The sequence below is a fragment of the Lissotriton vulgaris genome, chromosome 4_1 (genome assembly GCF_964263255.1).
Source record: "Lissotriton vulgaris chromosome 4_1, aLisVul1.2, whole genome shotgun sequence".
Taxonomy (NCBI): domain Eukaryota; kingdom Metazoa; phylum Chordata; class Amphibia; order Caudata; family Salamandridae; genus Lissotriton; species Lissotriton vulgaris.
This window is the reverse complement of record NC_141691.1, coordinates 1,605,835,424-1,605,860,404: the sequence shown is the minus strand read 5'-3', so window position 1 is coordinate 1,605,860,404 and position 24,981 is coordinate 1,605,835,424. Positions and strand designations below refer to the sequence as shown.

General features: G+C 43.7%; 1 protein-coding gene across 1 annotated transcript in view; it reads left to right on the top strand.

Moving 5' to 3' along the window:
* LACTB2 (lactamase beta 2) overlaps positions 1 to 24,981 on the top strand; it is a 191,315-nt gene that overhangs the window by 20,858 nt on the left and 145,476 nt on the right. Inside the window, exon 2 of the mRNA XM_086965862.1 lies at positions 10,529 to 10,692. Coding sequence (XP_086821988.1) covers positions 10,529 to 10,692 — 164 coding nt within the window. The remainder of the gene's footprint in view (positions 1 to 10,528; positions 10,693 to 24,981) is intronic.

The following is a 24,981-nucleotide window of genomic DNA, read 5'->3' as shown; positions in this document are numbered from 1 at the left end:
CCCCTCCCCGGGGCTGGCTGGAGGTGATTACACTCGATCTAAGCCAGAGGGCAGAAAACCCACTAGACACCAGTCAAAATTAAAAAAAATATATGGGAGGGAGCTGCCCCAAAACAATCCAGTCTTTCTATCCCATGCCCCAAGGGGGCGGTTGGGAGGGATAGCTTACAATATGCCCCCGGGGGCAGCTAGACTCTTTTTCATAAAATAATGGGGTGGGTGTGGCCAATCCGAACATCAGGCTTCACCCTAAAGCCTCAATAGTCTTTCTGCTTTCCTCTGCATTAATACATTCTTTTTTGTGCAAAAGTGGTCTTTAAAATCCTTGTCATCACGGATACCTTGAACGCTTGTACACAATAAGAGGAGGATTGATCTTTCATGTTTGTTCTTGGTCTTTGACTATTTTGTACCATAATACACCGGTTTCCCTGTATACTACAGCAAAGGATGGACAAAAGCAGAGTGAGTCTGGTAGGAACAATAGTCAGAACACTTGCCCAAGCAAATCCAAATATTACATTCCTAAAATCTCATCCACATAAGTTTAAATGAATACAACTACAAATCTACCTCCACGGCTTCCATCTAACTTGTGTTTATTGGCTCTCGCTCTGCTCAGAACTAGTATCCATCACCACATACCATACATAACCTCAATCTTCTGTGATAAGAACATGGTGTGCCCTTCATCTTTGATAAAGTCATCTCAATAAAAATGATGACAGGCTTGCTGTCATCAACAAAATTACACCATCCTTCAACTCCTTTAAATGCCTGCCCACACAGACTATCCCCAGACTGATTTGGCCTCCAGCGCCCCTCCCAAATCCTTTGTTTGTGCTTCTTGTCAACAGCCAGCTTCTTTAGCACCAACACTATCAACCTAATTCAATCTCTTGTGAGAAGCACACAAGTGAAGCAATGCTAAACTATTTTACTTTAACCGTGGTCCATTTAAACTGTCATTTGGTACAATCCATAGGCCATCCCTGAACTTTCTAAATTTTTCCTGTGTCACAGCCCCTCCCCTGCTCCCGAAGGGTTATGGAAACCAATTGAAATGACAATGATATTTTTAAACAAAACTCACCCTGTACACCGTTGCACAAACCCTCTTCTGCCTCCTTCCCAACACCATCTCACACACCGAGCCTCATTTAGTCGACACGTCCTGATAGTCTGCCCTGCATAAGAAAATCAAACAAAACTGTCCTCATCCTGATACACGAACAAATCTTTTATCCACCTAAGTGAAAAACCCTTACATAACTCCAAATCACCACATTACCTCCAATAGACGTACAGATGTGTATTTTTGTGATACACAGCAAATGCAGTTATAGTTATTTAATATTGACATTTTAGGTGGGGGTCCGATTAGCTTAGAGGGGAGTAATTTTTTTTCTATTGTAAAAACAAAACTCCTCCGATATAGGGGGGATACTCTTTTTGATTTGTTAAAAAGGGGATGTACAAGTACTAGAGAGTAACTCAAAACAGGGAATGCTTACTCATTGTAGTGAGGAGCCGCACTGTAAATAGCCCCCCACACAAACCAGGAACATTGCCTGGAAACCGAAGTAGAGTTGCAACATTAGGAAAACAGATTGTGCTAAAAACAATAACACACTGAAGTGGGGTCCAAATCAATAGTTCAATACACTGGTTTAATAAGAAGGACTCAGCAAATCCGGGAAAGGAAATCCCTAAGATACCGAGTTAACTAACATGGGAAAATAGAAGGTAAGGGATCAAAGTACCAGTGTAAATTGGTATGAGAAGCGAAGGAGTCGAAACAATGTTGCCAGTCGATAACCTGTGAGTCAAATGAACCTTCATAGTGCTCTGCCTCATCTTATCTGGCATTCAAAAACTACAGGGGCAGTCCAACAACTCTGAACCAGGGACAGACAATCGATACACTCAACAGAAGGTTCAGGAATAAAAGTTACATGAATTGTGCAACTTGATGTATACAAATTAAAAATAAAAAGGGAAAAGGGGGGAGAGGGAGAAAAAGGAGGGAAAAGAAGCCTATAAGATCATAAATTCAACGAGAATTGGTTAAAATTTCCAAAAACATAATTTATTACATATTTAGAAAAGTTTAAAAAGAACAATTACGCTCAAAACAGAGTGTTGGTATACAAAAAACCCGTCCTAAACGAAACCAGTGACTTAACAAAAGGACATTACATGTATAAAGAAACAGCACAAACTGAAATAATGTACCCTTCAAATAAAAAAATTATGGCCACAAAAAGCTTTGACGGCGTTTCGACCGCTGTATTTCTGTACGGTCATCATCAGGACTTGAGTTTGCTTGAGCGGTATACAACTTTTCATTAAAAACGGAAGACCAACCAAACGATAGTGGATGGCTGTCAAATTATTTCCAGCTTGGAAAAACAGAATTCGAAATTGATACTCAGTGTCCAATGAACAATGAAATACTCCGAGAGTAAGGGAGGTCATGCTCTCAAAACTTTCGATGGTTCATTCCCAAGCATCTGTTCTAATATGTAACAGTTTTGTTGCAAGTACGTTCAAGCTATTCTTCAAATGTCAAAGGAAGCAATCGTTTCTCGAAACTAAGAGCACAAGTTGCAACTCTGCGAAAAGTTCCCGTAGACTTCTGACTATTCAGTTCATGAGTTCAAGTTTAGGAAAAGAAGCAAGAACAGAGGCCTACATGAAATTGAGCTCAATCATGATGCTATTGTGCCAAAATATTGAATCTCCAATCACATAGCATAAATTAATTTCACTATAAATGAATTAATAAACATTTCAATCATAACATAATTATTTCATGTAAGTATAAGGTACTCATAAAATTGTTCGAATTGCCACTGTTGCACGTAGTGGAGAGGTGTGGTACAGCGGCCAAGGCAGCTGACTTCGGAGTGCAGGGTTCACGGTTCGATCCCCAGCGGTAGCTGGGCACCATGTGACTGGGCAAAAGCTCACTTAATTTCCACGACGGCCCCCAGCGTGTGAGACCCGTAAGGGTGAGTAGTTCGCGCTTTACAAATACGGATTTACATTTCACATAAATCGAAATAGTACATAGATATTTTCTTTGTATATATGTTATTAAGGCGCACATACATTCATAAGTATGTTTGATAAAGGTTTCACAGAAGTTATTACACCTAAAACTCGTGAAGCGCCTACTTTTCTTTTGTCAATTTCAGTGTACACATTGCACATAAAATGCTATTTAATTCTAACGCACGGAATATTTTGATGTTGCATGTAATGCTCAGAGACACGCAATTATTGCATTTTCTGATAACAAGAGCGTAATTATTAAAGTGTTAATAATTCACATCTGTTAAGTAAACATAAATATGATTTAGACTCATTCTAGCATTGTACATGCTTTTACGATGCAGTATCTAAATCAAAGTTGCATTTTGTCATTTTCCAGAAACATGGAGCTTAACACACCTTTTTGTCATGATTAATTTCTTTCTAATTTGACACAATTTTGTAAGAGGAAAACCTCTGCTGTATCACCGCCAAAGCCATTCTTATAGCTTTGAACAGTTGGAATAGTCAGAATTGTCCCACTTGTAGGAGTGTAATGGTTAGTAGTTGTGCTGTCACTGTTCTTGTCAGTGCTGACAGTAAATACAAATGGTGAAAGTGGAATTACCCTCCTGACGAGGGCCCTGGCACTTATTATTATTTTATGCTTTACAAGTTAAGCACTGGTGTCAGAAAATTGATTTTTTTCTACAAGAAAATGCATGCACTGTTCATAGTTTTGATGTAGGCACAGAGAACACTTCACACCTCCTTAGTTAGTTTGACTGTTGGGATGGCAAGGTATAGAGGCTGGCTAATCAAAGGACATATCCAGGTGTGTGTGCAATTTAAACTTGGTAGCAAATGAATTATTTTTTTAAGTTTAAAATTAAGTTTATTGGATTATAGATGTTATAATAATACAGTACAGCAATAATAAGTATAATGAGAAACAATTGCTATTATTAAAACGATGCATATTTAAAGATTTACCAAAAAGTAGCCAAAGAAATCTTACAGCATCCCTGTGACCAATAATAATGGCTTTGAGAAGAAACCCCCTGGGGCTTACCCTGACAGCTAATATAGCAGACCAGTTAAGTCACCCGCATTTCCGGTTAAACACCTGTGAAATTAACCTCTCACCCGCAGATGTGCTGAAGTATTCCTTTGCTCAATGGTGCGAGAAGATTGATTAGTCCTTGAAGAGTTTCTGCAGTGGGAAGCTGCACATGTGGCTTCATGTCTGAATCACTGTGATTTCTAGGCTCGTCCTTCACACACACACACACACAGAAAGGAAGAGGCAGTAACACCTGTACCACGGACAAGTATCAATAAGAAACAGCAGCACATTAATGTGAGGCTGCAGGGTGAATTCTGGCACACCAAACATTCCCTGCAACCCGAATGCTGCTGGGAAAGAAAAGACTGGGTAAAGAAAGGTCATTTAAACGTGTGCACAGCTGACTGGGGAGACACAAAGGCCATTGACAACAAGCATTTGTAATGCAACAGGTCTTGCATTTCTGATAGTTTGAGGTATTGGCGTTGCAAATAATAATACAACGCCAAAAGCTCATACTTGCAGTAATGTGAGACCTAGTGTATTGAAAATGCATGCGTAGTGAGCCAGGAACCTGCATTGTATGCCTCAGTGCAGTACCACATGCTGCTCTTAGAGGTACCTAGTGAGCAAGGCATCAGCATTACATGTCTTGGTGCAGTACCACAAGCTGCTCCTGGAGAGCAAGGCACCGGCATTGCATGTCTAGGTGCAGTACTGCAAGCTGCTCCTAGAGGTCCCTAGTGAGCAAGGCACCAGCACTGCATGTCTTGGTGCAGTACCGCAAGCTGCCCCTAGAGGTCCCTAGTGAGCAAGGCACCAGCACTGCATGTCTAGGTGCAGTACTGCAAGCTGCTCCTAGAGGTCCCTAGTGAGCAATGCACCAGCACTGCATGTCTCGGTGCAGTACTGCAAGCTGCCCCTAGAGGTCCCTAGTGAGCAAGGCACCAGCACTGCATGTCTAGGCGCAGTACTGCAAGCTGCTCCTAGAGGTCTCTAGTGAGCAATGCACCAGCACTGCATGTCTCGGTGCAGTACCACAAACTGCTCCTAGAGGTCCCTAGTGAGCAAGGCACCAGCACTGCAGACCTCTTTTGGTCACATATGGTACTGCACCCTGCAGAAGATATGGTAATTCCACCCTACCCAAGACAGTACAATCAAATAGCTATGTCCAAATATAGAATTAGTAGCTTTAAAATGTGGCAAAATAATTATTACATCAATTTTGGATTAGGTTGTACTCTTTGTTGTCTTTCTTTTTTCCTACATTAATTTGTAATGGATGAAATAGTGTAATGTGACGTAGCTTTGTTACTTGGTGTTTCTACAGAACACCTCTTAGAAATTGATGTCTGTTGATGAAATTTGATGAATTGTTTCTATGTAATGTTGAAATTTTGGTATATATATATGTTGATTTGTATTGTATACTTGTGTGTAAATACGTACAGTGTTCTTTCTTAGATATTTAAGAAAATGAAAACAATGAAAAAATAATGAAATGAAACAGGTATGAATAAAGTATACCTTACAAACTCAATGGATATCGGTTTGTAGTGCTCAAATTCGAGACATAAAAGAAATGTGCAGATGGTAATGTTGTGTATAAGCATTTAATAATGGTCCAAACAACTGCATGCCCCAGGACCTAACTCCTTATATAAAAAAAAAAAATATCGTGAATACAGCATGTCTCGAAGAGACAGGCAAGACCTAAACATTTGTGATTTCTATCCAGGTTTTACTATCCTCAGAGTGTAGAAGCCGCTGTAGGGACAATGCAGAATAAAGCCCAGCACAAACCACAAAACTGAGAAAAACACTGTACCAGAACTGCCTTTGTCAATCCCACGTGGAAAAGAAACAAAGACACAAACCTGACATTGTCTGCACCTATTCTTGTGTTCTCCACACTGAAAAGAACATGGAGAGGTCAAATTGGATTTGATTTGCAAAATTTGCTGTGTCATCCTCTATTACAAATCATTTGTAAACTTCCCCTGTACATTAATTCTTGAACATGCTCTTCTTATTTTTTTGTCTGCTTAGGCCCTTATTGCAATGAGAGTCAAAGTGATTTCCGAGCCTCATTGCGGGTTCAATTTCAACCGGCGTTTTACGATGCAGGCAGTCAAGGATCCCGTCGGGCAGTCGGAGACCGGCATGTATTCCCATTGGACAGCATTTCCGCCTTAGAGATTACGATGTCGGTTTCTGACAGACTTTCCATGTTGGGCTTTCCGACAAGGAAATCCTGTCGGAAAGCAACATTGGGGACCCCTAGCAGGGCTCTCTTTATACTGCGGCCTCCAGTTGGGGGCTGAGGGGACACCTATAGTGCCCTCCTGTTGATGCCTGCACCTTGTGGCAGGCACCTCACACCGTGCAGGGATGTACAGATTCTCACATTTGTCCATGGGAGCTTGTGCTAAGGCCGGCTTACGGCCGCAGCACAAGTTCCCATAGACAAATTAGAGTATGCGACCACACCATGTGCTGTCGCATTGTAATTGTGGTGTCGGGCCGCCGAACAGAGGTTGGTTAGTCCGGAGATCGCAACCCCGCCCAACAACGTAATTTGGCCCTCAGTGGCTAAAAGATTGTTGACCCTTAATTAATATTCTTAATTTGCACACACAGTAAACAGGACTACTTCTTGGTGGCAGCAATAAAGCACTGTGAAATCTTCCTAGGATCACACAAGTCAGTCAAATGGAGATGCCAGGATTCATATCACATCTCCTGATGGCCACTTACCAAAATCTCTGCTTTTCATTCACCCCGTTTTCCTACACACATGAATGATGCCACAGGAGGTACAGGATGAACAAATGGTCTGTTAGAGTAGAAGCGGCCAGTCTATCTGTGGATATCCATTCCTAACTATTTAAAAGGATATCCCAAGGAAAAGTCCCCTTGTGAAGAGGCATGCACACAATCCATTTCTAAGAAATGTTATTGGTTGATGGAGTTCCAAAATTGTCAAATTTGAGTATCTCATATCTGCAGCAGATGTTTGCAATGTTGTACGAACATCACCATAATATTTTAATTAGATAATTGAGTCGTTTGATACAGTGAAATCCGAATAGATGAGCTATGATCAATTTTTCCAGGCCTTCACGTAGCCTGGCTGCAGTGTTCTGGATCAGGTTTTGTGTTAGAGCAGCATCGTTGCTAATGTTCCTATAATCCTAGCAGGATCGCTTAAAGGCACTAATAACATGAATGTAATTGCCTAGTTTAGGAGTGAACAATACTCCAATGGCGATTCAGAGAACAGAAACATATGCTCGACAGCTTTGTAAACTGTATCTCTGGAAACACGATGTGGTTGACAATTGACCCTGGCTCTGTAATGACTGGGTCAATGTGTCTTGGAGCCAATCTACAAATTCTCTGTCCTCCTTGATTGTAGGTTCCATTGCATTGACAACCACCTACTCCACATAAGACCTTTCCTTTCTCTCTTTTCCAAGGCCTAACACCAGGTGCTAAAGCTATTGATTCTCTATCTGCTACCATTTTTCATTGTTTTCACATTTATTCTGCACTGGTGAAATCTTTCAGTCCAAAGATCATGTTCAATGATGTTGAACACTGCTGATTAAAGTCCAAACGTCTCTGCCTGTATTTAAGTGTCAGTTCATTAAGGACTAACATTAAATCTTTTCAGGTGCTCATACCGGTCTAATAGTCTATCTTTAAACGTGCACACAGATGATTTGCCTAAGCAAAATTTTGGATTTGTGTAGCTGTCACTTTCTACAAAATTTGCATGCACCTGGCAGTTGAGAGATTGGTAAATCATTAATTTGATCGTTTAGAGCAAACATCATTTTTTTGTAGTGGCCTCGATACTTCTGAATTAAATGTTACAGAGACCATACTGTTTTTAAGGAGCACTTTAAGATAACCAATAAATCATCATTCACGAGAGGCATTATTTTCTTATTGATTTTGGGGTGATTCTTATAGTGGAATGACCGTTATTCGACGAGAATCCGTTTGATATAAAAGAGGGTCATCCAAAGTGAAAATGGAACTTGGTCATTGTTAATCCTGGTTTAAAAATCTGCTGGAAATTGTATATTTTTTGCTCCTTTTCTGATCTGGTTTTAGCATCCATCTTTATACCATACTAACCAGACAATTTATCACCGAGATTCCTGCGTGGAATTAATTTCAACTGTGTGATGACTGGAGTATTACATTTAAAGAGGTTTTTTGAAACTATTTACCAATGACATTAAATGACCGACCAGAGAAACATCACTTGGCTTTCTAGATCTTCGCTTGTGTTCCGTAAATTTCGGTGAATATGATACTTTAGCATCAAGGAACAATTAGCCTTCCAAAGCACTCCAGCCTGAAAATGTCTAGTGTACGGGAACAAGTTCTAGGATGGTGTTATTTATCCACTTCAAAGTATGCAACGGGGCCATAAACAAGACCTCTGTTTCAACCCTGAAATGAACTGTATTGTGCTCAGGATGGTTTATGCAACTTTGTTTCAGTACTGAGTTTTATTCTGGTTTCTACCTTTCTACCAGAGGGTTTCTGCTCTAATAGACCATACTGAAACACGGAATCCCATAAAGATCTATCCAAATAATGCAGAAAGGATAAATGCAGGTGGGGAGTGTGTAAAGGTTGGCTATGGTGAATACACACTGTGCTCCCCTTAGAATATTATTATTTGCCACTGAAAAAATGCTTCAGTTTCTTGTCTTGTGAACAAGAGTTGCCACAGTTGGGTAAGGGCAAAGAGTATAAGGGACATTATAGTGATGGACTCATACATTTTAGCGCATTGCGCATCAAGTGTCCTGAGATACGCAGGTATGTCAAGATCTGGATACCATGCCTCCAAGAATGGTGATGTTGAATTGTACAAGGAGTCTCTGAAGTTCCGTCAAAAAGTCACATCCATGTCCTAATTTGCTGTTTGGCTGGAGTATAGGTTTTTGATTATAACCTTAAGAAACAAACTTTCTCCTAGAAGGTTTATTTGCATGCTTGGTGTCGTAGGTCCAGAAACATTAGGATGGCTAGTAGCCAGAAGATGGTGAGTGAGAGAGGAAGACTGGTAGCAGCACTCACATGGCTGATCAATAAAAATGAGCTAGGATCAATAGATATCTGTATTGGAGAAAGTTCAATACCAATTTCCCAGATTCACAGATTGATCACCCACATCTCTTATCCAAAAGAACGAACTAGATGATCTAGTGCCAGCACTGAAAGGTTTGAAGCATTGAGTGATAACCTCACCAAAGCACCCAGACAAAAATGCATTATATTAGATATTCATCAATCTTCAGTTATAGAAATGTCAAGGACTGGATGCTGAGAAGGTCTGCAGAGTCCTCTTCTTGATTGCACAAAGAAATGGTACTGTGCCACCCTGCACAGAACAGTAATGTTAAAGTTGACAAATGTTCTCTCTAGAGGGTTCCATTTAGGAGGAAAAACACAACGTATAAAAATCTCCTTGGCAATCTGGTAGCTCTGATTGAAGATGAGCAGTGAAGTGATCAGCAAGGCACCAAACTAACCTGATTATTAGGCTTAAATCCAGAAGTAACATCCAGTAGAATTTTCAACTGTTCGAGCACGGGGTGATTTAGTCGTGAACAAATGCATTCCAGAATGTCTACCTCTCGTAATCACCCTTCTTTACATATGCTTCAAACAGGAGCTGAAATCACAAGAAATCATTCTACTACATCTTGGATTGAGAACCTGAGAAAACATCGCATACACAGACCCCCCTCTTGGGAAGGCCTGGTTATAAAGTTTGTCCAGATCCCTGTCTGGGAATTCTGGGCATTCATTTGGCAAGCAAAGATGCCCTTAGCACCTTGCTTAACTCCCCAGTACTGCTGCCATCCTTAATGTTCAGTATTCCAAGGGACTTGCAGAACACCACTCTTATGTGACCATGAGCAAGGAGATGTAAGAAAAGTCCAGCTAGTAAGTATGCCCAACCATGAGCTGCACACAGCATCCGAAAAAGCGCTGTGGTGCAGTGTATATAGAGCACCTTTTCATCGGCTGGATGCATGAAATCTCTGGTAAGGTCCTGATACTGCTTTCTGCACAGATTTCAGCCCATATGTAACAAAAAATAAATGAAGCATTGTAAGTCATTCACTATGAAACTTTAACGCCTTAACTGCGGTGGCAATTCTGCCGCAGTGTGGGCGTTCTAATGGGTGGGTAGGGCTGCGCGGCCAACGGTTGTTCGCAGCACCAGGGAGGGAGAGCATGGAACGGGTTAAATACAATCACTAAAACCCATAAAGCATGCTGATTGGCCTTGGACAATGGTTGTATGTTTTTCAAATGGTATTATGATAGCTGACAGAGCAGATGATTTGGTGTTCAGTGGTAAAATATATTTTATTTTAATTTATTTAGAAGAATTTTGATTGACACTGGAGAGCCCTCTGTGCCAGAATACATCGGCTGCTTAAAGCAAGCATTAAGCCAGTTCAACACCGCAATCCAAGAAATCATTGTAACTCACTGGCACATTGACCACACTGGAGGAATATCAGATATCTGTAAGAGTATCAAGAATGGTAGGTATAAAACTGTAATTTTGTTTTAAAATAACTTTACATATTAAGAAAGTAGAAGTTTCCTCCTCTGACTATTGGAACAGAAAATCAGTGGGGGCCATGCCGAGAGATAGTCGCTGGTTTCAATTGATTGTCGTGGCTTGAAAAGATCTCCACTTCTTTGTCATAGTGAGACCCTCCTTTGAATCTCTCAGAGTCACAGAAAGAATATGGTGATATTGTCCCTAATATTCTAGTGTCAAAATATCCAAGTGCTAGGCAAGAACCTACAAGAAATCCATCTTAATAGCAGTCCTTCCTTGGATCATAAATTGATTCATTTAAAAACTGTCTGAAAAAGGTTTTTTAAATTTGTAAAGTAGACTACTAACCCTTCCACAAAATCTGAAATTACCACTCAGTTATGAAATGTGATAAATTCGCACATTTCTGAAATAGGCCAAGGAACAAAGGAAACATCGCCCATTTATTCAAAAATCCTCTAATAATTATAAACATGCTTCAGTAAGATCTCACGCTCCAATTTGGTCAATGCTTTTGCCAAAGTGAAACCTATAATCAGTTGACTGATCCTATTCTGGAAAACTTTGGGATGGACAAGAGCCAAAGCCAATGCCAATGTTGGCAGCTCTGCCAAGAATATCACTTATTCATAGAGAGAAGCAGGACTCATCCTGACTTTTAAATAAAAATGATACATCAAATGTATGTAATTGTTGACTAATTCCCCTTCTGATGTAGCTAGCTAACACTTGATACTAAAATGGTTATAATCTCTGGGAAAGACATGGCTTGGTAGTTCGGACTGGACTGTTCCCATGAGGCACAGGGTCAGAGCTGATTTGCATATAGCCAGTGTCTAACCCAGGGTGGTGTGGAGTGCAAAAAAACGATGGATTTAGGCCCAGATCCTTGTACTGGGGTGAATGTATGACAATGTTCTACATTCTGTCCATCAACTGTGTTTTTTGCAATTTTCACCCCGAGTGTGCTGGGTATACTCAGACGTGAGTCCCAGGCTCTCCACACCACTGGAGTCAAGCTATCCAGGCTGATGAAGGCTGAGAGCCAGAAACCGGCCCTTGGATGCTTGATTCCGGTCTGGGAAAGACCTGGCTTGGTAGTTCGGACTGGACTGTTCCCATGAGGCACAGGGTCAGAGCTGATTTGCATATAGCCAGTGTCTAACCCAGGGTGGTGTAGAGTGCAAAAAAACGTTGGATTTAGGCCCAGATCCTTGTACTGGGGTGAATGTATGACATTGTTCTGCATTCTGTCCATCAACTGTGTTTTTTATAATCTCATGCAAGATAGATTTCAGGTTTGGTCATGAAGAAGCCGAGCAAGGTTTCAGAATATATACTACAAATACTAAAAATTAATAGTGGAAAAAAGTTCTCTTTTCTATTTCCAGATGATTACTCTGTACTCTGGTGGCTTTTAGACTAAACTGTCTTGTCTTTTCTAGAACTTCAAATTACTTCACCATGATAATAAAGCCCAGCTCTGTTGAGATGAAAGTGGAATGCGGTGTGCAACAGGGCTGCATCCTAGCACCAGTTCAGTTGAATTGGTTTATTATAAATGACGTTCACAACCTCCCCCCTCCCCAAATCACCTCAAACTGGATGCCCACACCTCAATAATCTTCCAATTTCCCTCATACTACATGCAGAAAATGCCAACTTATGCCACTCACATAAAATGCTATAAACTCTCTCTAGGCTGCCTCTGAACCTTATGTAAATCAAAGCATTTGGTCACAACTGTACAGAAATTTTAAATAAAAGTGTTTCATCCTAGACACATTTGACAGTTGTTATATATTAATTGCACAGAACTGGACTCCATAAAAAATATAGATAGTCAGGACTTCCAGATGCAGACGCACAAGCAGCATTTGAAAGGATATAGCTCTGTAGTGGTCCACTTAAATAAAAAATTTAGTGGGATTCCCTTTCTGCAGCACTTAGAGTTTTTCAGGGTGAGACGCTATTTGTCAACTTGTAGGGCGAAGAAGTTTTGGACCACTTTAGTGTTACTGGTCTTTTACAGTAGAAAATGCCTTTTCACGATCATTCCTTCAATTTCCCATTGCAATGCTAATTCTATCCGTATAATTTGAACTACATTTTCATTCTGCTGTACTCCAGAGTGCCCTAAACCTAATTTTATTTTGCACTCTTCTTCAAACTAATCCTGAAGCTTTCATCTTCAGGCCAACACTGAAGGATATACTGCAAAATGACAGTTTGTTATCATTAACTTAGTTTCCCACATCAAAGTAATTTTATCAAGTATTGGTCCTATTTAGCTGTGCAATAAACTTAGCAAGTTGAACATGTAGTGCAACCACACACCAGCATCATGTGTAGTGACTGGAAAGTTTATACTGGTCGGAAATCGTATCTCAGTTCAATTAATCCTCATACCAGTTTTCTGTATCATTACGTCAGGTAGAGGGTTTTCAGTAAATTACGGTAAAATCATACATCATTTACTGTTATTCATATGTCTCACATGAAAGCCAAATGTTTACATTTGTTTTGCACATTTTTGTTGTCGTTACCGTGCCTCAAGAGCCAAGTGGATTAATCCACTGATGAAACACCACTATCTTAGTACTTCTCTGAGATGACAATAGAAAAAAGAGCATGGAGGATTGGCCAAGGGAGGTCTTGAAGTCCTGACAATTATGTACACTGTTCGCATTATAATTACTGCCATTATGATAATGCAGTGAAGATTTGTGGATGTAAAGTGTACCAAATAAATCTCTGAATGCAATTCCAGTGCTATCCATCTATGTTACTGTAGTTAATGTGGTTAAACAATCTCAGGACGATCAAAATCGAACTATTCCATCTTGCTTTCAGAATGACATGCATATGTTTTTTTCCGTTAGTAAAATAATTTGGAATCCAATATCATTTTTCACAATCCATGTGGTCAGCTGCAAATACGTTTTATAAACAGTTATCAGATTTTTGTGATTATACAGCAAAAGCAAAAAAATTATATTTAGGAACTGCCCGTGTTTATCATGTGCAGCATCATCACCTAAAGCAAAATCTGTAGAATTCATAAAAGATGTTGATAGATCACAGAGATCCGGTTTTATGAAATAGTTGGATGGAAACACATATAGCACCTCCTATTTTACCTTTTCAATGCTTTACTCAGCCTTCAAAGACTTATCTAACCAGTTTTGTACATCTCAGATTTGTGGCACTTTCAGTATGGCCATTTATTTTTACAACATTCTTAATGTGATTGGTTTTGGAAGAGGTGCTTTGTATTCAGCAACATTCCTCTACTTACTACTATTTATAGAATTTACGGAGCACACGATTACGCATAGGGCGTTGTTTCATAAGTAAACCCAATATAGAGTTCTGTAGTTCAGCAATTTAAATAGTTAGAGACTGAATGAGCTTCTAATGGCAGAGAATTCGATACCTTGGTTTCTTGGAAGGAAAAGGGTTGTCATCTTTGACGCAACTTTCTAATCTTTGAAACTACAAAAAAGAGGGCAGTGTCAAATCTTGGACTGTGCATTGGAGTGTACATGGTAAAATATGACATCTACAGGAGGAGTCTTTACTATGCAGAGCTTTGAAGCAGATACAGAGACTCTTTAACATTGAGCCTTTATAAACAGGCAGACCGCTTCAGAGCTATCCAGAAACCAGGTTTGTCCGAGGAAAGTTGAGCTAAAGGCAAGCTTCCACATTGTGATTAAGATTGAGTTGATGGACTACATCATTCCACCAAGACAAGGTGGGAGCAGGGGAAAATCACCACAACCCTGCTTCTGCATCATAGGATCTTCATTGATAGTCCTAAACACTTGAATATTTCCCCTCTTCTTACGTAGGCCCCAAACACCTTTCTGCGTAGTATTTCTTCTGCACAAGTAACATTGCAGAATGTGTTTATCCATCAGTTCATGTATGAGCATATATAATGAAAGTCTATCAGGGTTGTAATTTTTCATCTAAATGTCCATAATGTTACTTTAGAATGTCAATTTCAAGTTGAATTGCAGCATCTGACCTGAAAGGCGCATTTTATACATTGTTTACATGACAGTAAAAATACAGCTTATTGTCAGTCGCGGCTGGCATGACTCTCAAGTTGGGGGGCTGGGGGTCGCGAAAATAGGATGGTTAATTTGTGATTGAATTTTTTTATTAAACTTACCATCTCATCCGGTCCTGCGTCGCATCTCCTCTCTCCTTTCGCCTCTCCATACAGGAAGCAGGCAGCCTCCCTCCCCTCCCCAAAGCCAATCACAACATTGCAATGGCAGTGTTGTGCTTGGCTAAGACGCCGACCCCACAGGCATCTATGGGGAGGCCATTTTCTCTATGTAGGCTGCAGAAAATGCAGAGTGTGTATGACTGGTTTGGTCAGAGTTGGGGCCGAACTAACAGCGCACTCAGAGTGGGCAGCCCACTCCTCCCCTGGACTCCTGCACAAGCACCAGCCCCCAACCAGGCATGCCCGACTACTTTCTCGCTGTGCGAGAAGCAGAAACATAAAATGGTATTTAAAATACCATTTTCTGTTTCTGTTTCTCGCACTGCGAGAAAGCAGTGGGGGCGACGCTCCGCCCACACGGAGGAGCCGACCCTGCTTACAGTTCTACATTACAAATAGAGAAAAAAGAGGCCTCTTCCTTAAAAATTGCGAGCTTTCCTTCCCACAATGCATTGTACTGACAATTACCTCTCAGAGCCAGGTTTCTTCACAGATATGAGTAAACGGAGTATATAGATAACATTTACTGCCCAAAAATACTAAGAAAAAGAAGTGTGGGCTCCCATGCTTTGTAATCTTAAGCCCCAGGAGGGCCAGCTCCTGGAGGCATTAGGAAATATATAAATAATGGGGAGTGCTTTGCGACTATCTCCACGCCCCTGTGACCACCACCTCTGTGGGGCAAATGAAGGTAAATTATTGCAGGGGACCCACGTGGCCCCCAGTTCCGCCACCTCCCGTCGGCACTATAAAAATATACAGGCAGGCCCGCCGCATCCCAGAGACGCCACCTCTTTGGGGCACATGTTGAAATAATTGTGGGGGCCTGGGGACTGCCACCTCCCTGGGTAACTTTACAATATGTAATGACATCAATGTGGGGAGCCCGCACACACCTCCCCCACCCACAGCTACGGGGACCGTCACATCCTTGGGGAAATTTATTGAATTTAGAGGGTGTTGGTGCATGGCCCCTCGCAGCCCCGGACACCCCCACCTCCCCGAGGCTGAAATAAATGAATAAAGGGGCCTGTCACGGACCCTGGGGACCACCACCACCTCCCGCAGCAACATTGTACGATGGAGGGGGGCCACACAGCCCCCATCGTGGACCCATTTATTGCCCTGGGGACTGCCACGCCCCAGGGCTTGCCCCCTGCTACCTCCTGAGGTGCCCACCCTAGGGAGGTAGCTGTTTGCTTTTGCTTGGTGGAAACTCACAGCTCCCACTATGCAAAAGCAAGACAACTTCGCTTTCTGCAAGCCGGGGCTGTCAAAACAGCTCCGGCTCGCAGAAAGCAGAATTTCCTTCTGTTGCTCTGTACGCAAATATGCATGCAGGGAAACAGATGGAAACATTTGCTCTGACAGACAGGGAGCTGCCCCCTCCCCTGTCTGTCCGAGCAAAACCAGCTCCCACACGAGGCGGGAAGCCGGCTGAGAATGCGGTGACCATGAGACTCCGGGGCTGAAATCGACCCAGGAAAGGGCGGCGCACATACCCCTCTCCATAGTAAAAGAGACAAATCATTCAAGTATGTTTTCTTTGCAGTTCCACCTTCTAAAGTTATCTGTTGAAGACTTTGAAACAACACTCGCATTGGCAAAGTTGCAGACACCTCCACAGTGCCCATTATGCAGCTGTAGTGTAGGAGATGCACTATACATTACCCAACTAGGTAGCACTTACTAATTAGCCAGTAAAAAGAACTCCAGTTGGGTAGAGGTGTTGCACAAAACGATGGCCTGTCCTTGGATAAATACAAGGATCAGGATTCATTCTAGCATGATTCTCATTTCACATGATTTAAACCTCGACAGGTTACAAATAAAATGTAAAAAACCATTGAAATTCACTGAAAAAAAAGCTTAAAGGTGCTTTATAGTTAGGAAATACAATTTAAGAAACCTTAGAAATTCAATGAAAAACACCAAGGGTTACAGAGACGTTATAGTTAAGATATAGAAATAATAAAATCTTAGAAAGTCTCTGAAAAAAAACAAAGGTTACAAGGATGATTTATAGTTAGGAAATAGAATTTAAAAAACGTTAGAAATTCACTGAAAAAAACAAAGGTTACCGGGACGTTATAGTTAGCTTGAGATATCTAAGAGATGCCACTGACCAGTTCTCAGATAACTATAACAGTTGAATTTCTCTGGTTTTGTACAAGTGAAATGTCAGCCTAACTATAAAATCCCTGTAACCCTTGTGTCTTACAATGAATATCAAAGGTTTTTTAAGTCTTTTTCCTAACTATAATGTCTCTGTAGCCTTTGGTTTTTTCAGTGAAAATATATATAATTCAAAAAGGACATTTCTCCCCACTCCGGAAGAAAACAAACCCCCAATGACGGAGTGAAATCCAGTCTCCTTTATTTCAGAGAGTAAACCAATATAACGCGTTTCAACCTACCACAGGGTCTTTATCATATGGATAACAGAGCTGTAATTTACAGGCGTTTTGAACATCAATTCATCTACAAAGGACTTCAATGAGGTAGGCTCACTAGTGATAATAACATCGCCATGATGACATGTTTGCAGGCTTTCCAAGCTTCATTGCATTCTGATTTTGTCAATGAGCACTGTAATAGGTTAACAATATTTTTTCAACCCTCTTTCACGGACTCCATCGTCTATAATACCTTGTAAATGCACAGTTATTTCATACATTTGATTTCTTAATATTTTTCCTTGGTGTTTTGCAGAATCATGCTTTTCTTCTATATATACATGCTCCTTGGCCACCAGATGGCCTTTGCACTCATGGGTGGGTGCTAAACCGCGCAAGGATGAACTTGCGGTTGTAAATTACTGCTGATGCTGAGAAACAATAGCCAGTCGATGAAGGAGCTTTCCAAAGCGCGTCTGTTTTTACACCTGTTCAATAAAAGAACGTAAATCCTTCCCGCAGGTGCTGGCCATTGTTTCTCAGCTGCAGAAGTTATATATATATATATATATATATATATATACATACACACTAGCGGCCCGTCCCGACGTTGTCCGGGGATGAAATAGAATGACTGCAACCGTTGTAATAGGCAAGACAAATTTATTACAAAACTTGCCTGTGCGTCCGCTCGTTCGGTACAGCTGAAGGTTAGCGTGTGCTCTTCTGTTTGTTGTCCTTGCCGCAATATGCGAACGTGTGTGTCCGCTCCAGCCGACGACCCGATCGCGGCAAAATGCACGCACTCCCCAAACATGGCGCGGTGCCCTTAGACGCCCCACATGGCGTCAGCGGTAAACGCCACAACTCCTGCTTCTGAATGCTTCCGGCGTCTCTGATGGCACACGCCCACAACAATGCCGAAGGGCACGCCCACTCGTGAACGCTAGTCCCGCACAGAACGCTTATCGCAAGCTGTATAATACCGCAGGCTTTTGCTGAATGCACACGCCCATCGTTGTATGCACAAGCCCATTGCTTTACAGCAGAACGCACACGCCCCACAACGGACTACTTTGTCACAAACGTTCTTTTTCCCTTCTAATGTATATGTTGGGCTGGTGTATAGCCTATGTCCATCTGCTGATACTCTCCTTTCCAACGCTATATTGGGTGTTCCGGTTGGCACTGTGGTTCCGGATCTTACCCGCTGCAACGGTTTGGGCTCCCTCTTTAAATATTAGTATTGATATATATGTATATCAATCTCACAAGTTTTGCCACAGTGAGGACGCCCACACACAGGGTTACTCCCTAAGGTAAGTGTTTGCAGCACAATGTAACTCCATGCCTTCCATCGATAAGTATGCGGCTCAACGCGTTTCAGACACTCCGTCCTTTTTCACGAGCCTTGAGTCAAAAACACAGCAACTGAATGTTGAACATCTTTTCTGCTTTATTAAATTTTCCCGCCCCAGTGTGCGTATCTTTATGCCACGATGAGCAATCCCAGTGCATTATGGTATTTGCAGTGTTCACATTAAAATAGTCTCTCGGTGGATGCTGCTGTATTTTTTTTTGTATTTTTTTTTTGGTGTAAGATGTTTATTGCACTCATCACAGAATAAAACATAGTACATGTGATACGCCTACAACCAAATGTGGCCGGCTACATTTCGTGCGCCCAAGTGGGCCCGTTATTCTCGTACACAGCCCATCAGGCGACATCCTGAGTACTGGCGGCGTTTTACAATATAATCACAGTGCCATTAGGAAGTGCCACATTAGTTCATAAACTCGCCTGGGTTCTTACTTTTTTGGTAAGTATTTTCTCCCAAAGGTAACTGAAATCCAACCAACCATGAAAGTAACTCAGAAGTGTCCATCAGTAACTATTAATCTGCGTCACAGCATCCTCTCCCCTCTCGCCATACCATTATAGTTGTGTTTAGTAGTCAATCACCCTCTACGTACTGCATCTAGTCATTGCCAATTCCTTCCTCTGTGGTTCCATGTTCCAATAAATAGTTTCTCAGGTACTCCCAGTAGTCCCTGGGCCGGGATCTGAGCGGTAGCCCCTCCTCATACGTGGTCAGTGTGTCGTGGCAATAAGTCATGTCTTCTAACCAGCTTTTGACCGCCGGACCCCTTCTACTGTTCCAGTGTAGGGACACCCTCCGTTTGGCCAGTAATAACGCTACTGCGCAGAACTTACGCCGTCTCGCTCTCAGCTGCGGCACAATACCCAAAAGGCAAATTTTAGCATCACATTTCAAGGAAGAGCCCAACATTTCATTCAACGTCTGCACCACTTGTTCCCAATAGCCCGCCACCTTGCTACAGTGCCATGCCAGATGCATGAAATCCGCCTCATCTTGTTGACACCTGCTGCACTTAGAGTCTTCTTTCAGTCCATATCTGTACAGCCTCAGAGGCGTATAATACACCTGATGCAGATATTAATAATGAATGATCCTCAGATTACCATTCGGTGTCAACATGTCAGTAAGCATGCATGTAGACGCCCACTCTTCATCAGTGAGGGGTGCTTCCAAACCCGCTCCCCACCTGTCTCTAGCCTTGTCAGTGCCACCCCCTATGGCGCTTTGTAAGCTCGTGTATAACTTAGATACCAGGTGAGATGCCGTGGGTGTGGTGAGCAGAAGTTGTAGTGGTGCTAGTGTCGTCGGTTCCTCTGGGTGTGTAGGGTAGTGTTCCTTAAGTGCCCTCTGTAGCCTATAGTAGTTAAAGCTGAATAAGAGTGACGGGTTGCTGATGTATTGCAGTTTATCTAACGTTTGAAAGTTCCCATTAAGATAAAGGTCACCCATTTTATCTATACCCACCCACTTCAGCAGATTCATGCCTACCTTTTCTTGTGTGACGGAGATACTTGGGTGATGAGCCAGTGGAAGTGCCGGTGCGTACAGCGGCAGAGCATCAGCAGCCTTACCCATCAGTCTCCAGGCCTCCGTGGTAGTGTCTACCGTGTTGATGTCCCGGTCGTGTAGCCTGGGGCGTTTGTGTAGAAGTATGTTTGCTAGTGGTATTGGATCCGTGTCCCCTGCTTCCACCGCTACGTGTGTCAAGAAGGGTACTTCGTGGTGCCAGTAATGCGCGAATTGCGCCTGAGCGCACAAGTAGTAAAGATAGAAGTCCGGTACCTTGAAGCCCCCCCTTGCATACCGGAGTGTCATAGTGTGCAATTCCATTCTCGCCTGCTTTCCGGCCCAGAGCAAGCTGACCACTAAAGTGTTAATGTTGCGGAAGACAGCAGCCGGTGGCTTAATTGGTATGTTGTTGAATAAGTATAGGAACTTGTGCAGGAGCACCATTTTTACAATGGCAGTCCTGTCTGCTAGGGACAACGGAAGTTTATTCCATCTTCTAATTTTATCTTCCAAGGACGCTATAGCCCGCCCATAGTTAGTGCGTATGACTGTTTCCGGATCCCTGTGAAACCATACCCCTAGGTACTTCGTAGGTTCCTCTTGCCATTAGAGTGGGTAGTCCAGGGGAGTGGGGCGTGTACTGTCTGTCAGTGCTAGGATGAGAGACTTGTCCCAGTTGATTTGTAGTCCAGAGTGGCTCCCGAATTTAATGTATTCCCGCAACAGCGGATTTAGGTGCTGTGCTGGGTTCTTGACATAAAGCACCATGTCATCAGCGTACAGTGATATGTGTATTGGGCGTGATGGCATCTGTATGGCCGAGTAATGATGGTGCTGCCTGATTTTACAGGCTAGTGGCTCTAGTACTAGCGCAAAGAGCATCGGCGAGAGCGGGCAGCCCTGCCTTGTGCCTCTGCATATCCGGATAGGCTCTGAAATATATCTGTTTATTCTGATGCGTGCTGACAGATTCGTATATAACATAGAGATCCACCCTAGAAACATCAAGGGAAACCCCATTCGTACTAGAACCGCTTGAATGAAGGACCATCCTATGGTGTCGAACGCCTTGGCAGCATCCAGTAGGACTGCCACTGCTTTCGTGTCGGGGGTTAAATAGTGTGCCAGGGCAAATAGAGTGCGCGTGTTATGTGTGGTTGCTCTGTCTGGTATAAATCCAGATTGGTCTGGCCTAATCAGGAGGGGCATAAGTGGTTTTAGCCTGTCAGCCAGCAGACTAGCTATTATTTTCGTATCCACATTTAATAGGGACAGGGGGCGATATGAGTCACATTTATCTTCTTCCTTACCCGGCTTTAAGAGCGCGATGATTAAGGCTTCCCTCATGGATTCCGGCAGGGTCTGGGCCTCGTGTGCTGCCCCGTATAGCCGTACCAAGTGAGGTGCAAGTAGGTCCGCATATTCTTTGTAGAATTCTGTCACAAACCCATCTGGCCCCGGTGCTTTGTTGTTTGGTAGTCGCTTAATGGTATCAGTAACCTCCTCTACCGTGACTGGTCTCGCTAAGTATGCTCTGTGGCCATCTGATAGCCACGCTATCTCCACATCTGCCATATAGGCGAGCAAGTCTTCTCGTGAGAGTGAGGGGCGTGCTTCATACAGGGCACTGTAATGTGCCATGAATTCCTTTGTAATTCCTTTTACGTCGCTCACCTTCTCCCCTGTGGCCTTACATATGGCTGTTATATGTTGCGGCGCTTTCCCCGAGCAAATCTTGTCCGCCAGCGCCTTGCCTGGTCTGCCTCCCTCCCCATAGCGCCTGGCTGTCGCCCGCTTAGAGACATAGTTAAGTTCGTCCGAGGCGAACTTTCTGTGTTCAGTCAGAAGGGTCTGTATTTCACCCAGCACCCTAGTGTCCCCCGTGTGCGTGTAGGCCTGCTCCAGTCCTTGTATGGCTTCCTCGCGTGTGCGTAGCTGTTGCCTAATATCCTTCAGTATACCTGATGACGTACTAATACACACCCCCCTTATTGTGGCCTTGAAAGCTTCCCAAAGAAGACATGGGTCGTCAGTCGTCGGGCCGTTTGTCGTAAAGTAATCCACTATTGCTGTATGAATAGAGGCGACATATACTGGGTCCTTTAGGGCAGCCGCGTTGAAGCGCCAGGTGAAGGGTGGCGGCTCGTAATGCGGGACCGCAATTTATAGCAACACTGGGTTGTGATCTGACAATGTCCTGGGCAGATGTGAAATGTGCTTAACCCATGTTAGTACCTCCCTTGTACCCAGCCAATAGTCTAGTCTTGCCCAGCTATTGTTTGCCGCGTTTATGTGAGTCGCAGCTGTGACCCCCGGGTTACCATCCCTCCATATGTCAGTTAGTCGGAGGTCATCCATTGCGTCCCTCCAGCATGTGCCTCGCATTGCTATGTTGTTCCGAAGTGTGTGCGGCTCGGTCTAATTGGTCTTGTAGTGTTACATTAAAGTCCCCCCCCACAGCACGTGATCCATGTGTTTGTCTGCAATCGTCTGCCATAGTTTTCTGTAGAACCCCGGGTCATCCACATTGGGGCCATAAGTGTTCAGCAACATGACCCTCTGCCCTCTTATTCTCCCCTCCACAAGCACACTCCTACCCTCTGTGTCTCTGCTTACGCTCGTGATGTCGAAGTGCGTTCCCTTACGTATCAGGATACTGACCCCTCTAGAGTAGGTCGAGTAGTTCGAGCTGGTGACCGATTCTGCCCATCTATTACCCAGTGTAGGTGTGGTCGTGGTAGCCTGGTGCGTTTCCTGTAAAAACACTATGTCCACATGTAATCTGTCAAAGTAAGCAAACATCTGCCTGATCTTTTTCGGGTTACCTAGCCCTCTAATATTCCACGTGAGAAGAGACAATGTGTTAATTCTCGACATTGATGTTGGTATATCTAACTATAGGATACATGAGGAGCAGTTGCACTGTTCGGTGCAGTGCATTAACTGAACTGTGGAGTGTTTAGTGCGAAATCCACCTCAGGGCGGTGTGACGCAAAGCAAAATTCGCTTGATTAGGTATGGTTAAGGAGGTCGCCATGCTTCTTAGACACAGAGTTTGTAACACAGACACTTCCGGATCCCCCTCTCTCCCCCTCCCACTTTAGCACCCGAACATTGCCAAAGCCATCCCTTAACAAACAATAAACTCAGTTGAGAACTTAGTGTGGGGCGCACCCGCCTGGGGGTGTCGCCAGGGCTACACATCTCCATCCACGTAGTGGACGTGGACGGACGCCTATGTCGTCTGTAATGTCGTGTGTAAGGCACTTCATCCCTCTCCCTCCACCCGCCATCAAAAAGGAAGTAGATTACACCGAGTGATCATGAATATCATAGTCTGATACGGCCCAGTCTCACAAGGTAGCAGAAGTCCGTGTAAACGGCAAGGTCCGGCCCGAGGGCCTGCCAGTGTTCGCACCCCCGGAACATATTTGACTGTTAGGGGAGCAAGTCAACCTCCCGATCCCGGGGACTTTTTGCACCCCCTCCGGGAACCGCCTACCCTCCATGTACTCACTGCGTGAATTCCCACCTCGGGCCCTCCGCTGATGTAGCTAGCATGCCGTCTCGCGTCTCACAGTAACCAGCAGAGCACCACGTGGCAGGCCATCTTAAGCGAGCCGCCGGATCCGGAGGCCCAGTAGAGTCTAGTGGCAGGTCCGGTGGTATCAAATATTCAGTTCGGCATCACTCTTCACTCCACATCGCTTGTCGGTTCCGCTCGTTCCTGAGCCTTTCGCCGCTTTCCCTGCTGCTTGAGAAATTCATGAGCTGCTTGTACCGTCGGCAAAATGACCGGTTTACCCATGTTCGTTATTTTGAGTTTTGCAGGGTACAGCATGGCGTATTCGAGACCCAGGTCCCGTAGTTTCTTTTTCACCGGAGCAAATTCTTTCCGCGCCAGCTGTACCGCCATGGTGTGGTCGGGGTAAAATTCCAGAGTGCTCCCCTGATAAGTGATCTTGCCCATGTCTCTAGCGAGCCTCAGGACCGTGTCCCTGTCCCTGTAGTTGAGCGTGCGTGCTATGATCATTCGCGGGGCAGCACCCGGCTTCGGTACAGGAGCCAGTGAGCGGTGAGCTCGTTCAATCAGAAACACCGGCGATAGTTTGTCGGCGCCAAAGATTTCTTTCAGGAGCGTTTCGACATATGTTTCCATCTTCCCAGTGTTGGTGGATTCCGGCAGGCCTGAAATTTGGAGGTTGTTCCGCCTGGACCTGGCTTCCTGATCCTCCACCTTGGCGCGTAGGGTCTCCACTGTTTTCTCCAGTCCCCTGCATACTTTCGACGTGGTTTTATGCTCGTCCTCCACATTCGAAATCCTCTGTTCTGCTTCCACTATCCGCCCGTCATGCTTCTCTATTTTAGCCGCCATATTGTCCACCCTCTGCATCACATTGTCCAGTTTCCCGTTCATTTCCTGCAAGCTTTGCTGGATTGCGCGGAGCACTGACTCCACGGCCGACCCCTCCGCCACTTCTCCTTCGCCGTCAACCTCTGGGGTGGTCGACACATTTTTTGGCTGTTTCCTGGTTTCAAATGGGAGCTTGGTCTGTTGCTTCTCCGGCTTCCCCATGTTCCTCTGCGGCAGTGGCGTGGTTTGTCCTGTCGTTTGCGGGCTGCTGGCCGTGGGTTTGTTGGTCGTCTGAGTGCAGCGTCACGCTGGTGTCTGAGCCCCCCACCTCGGGGTACGCCTGCTCATCGGCTGTGGCGATTTCTGGGCACGTTTCTGTCGGCGC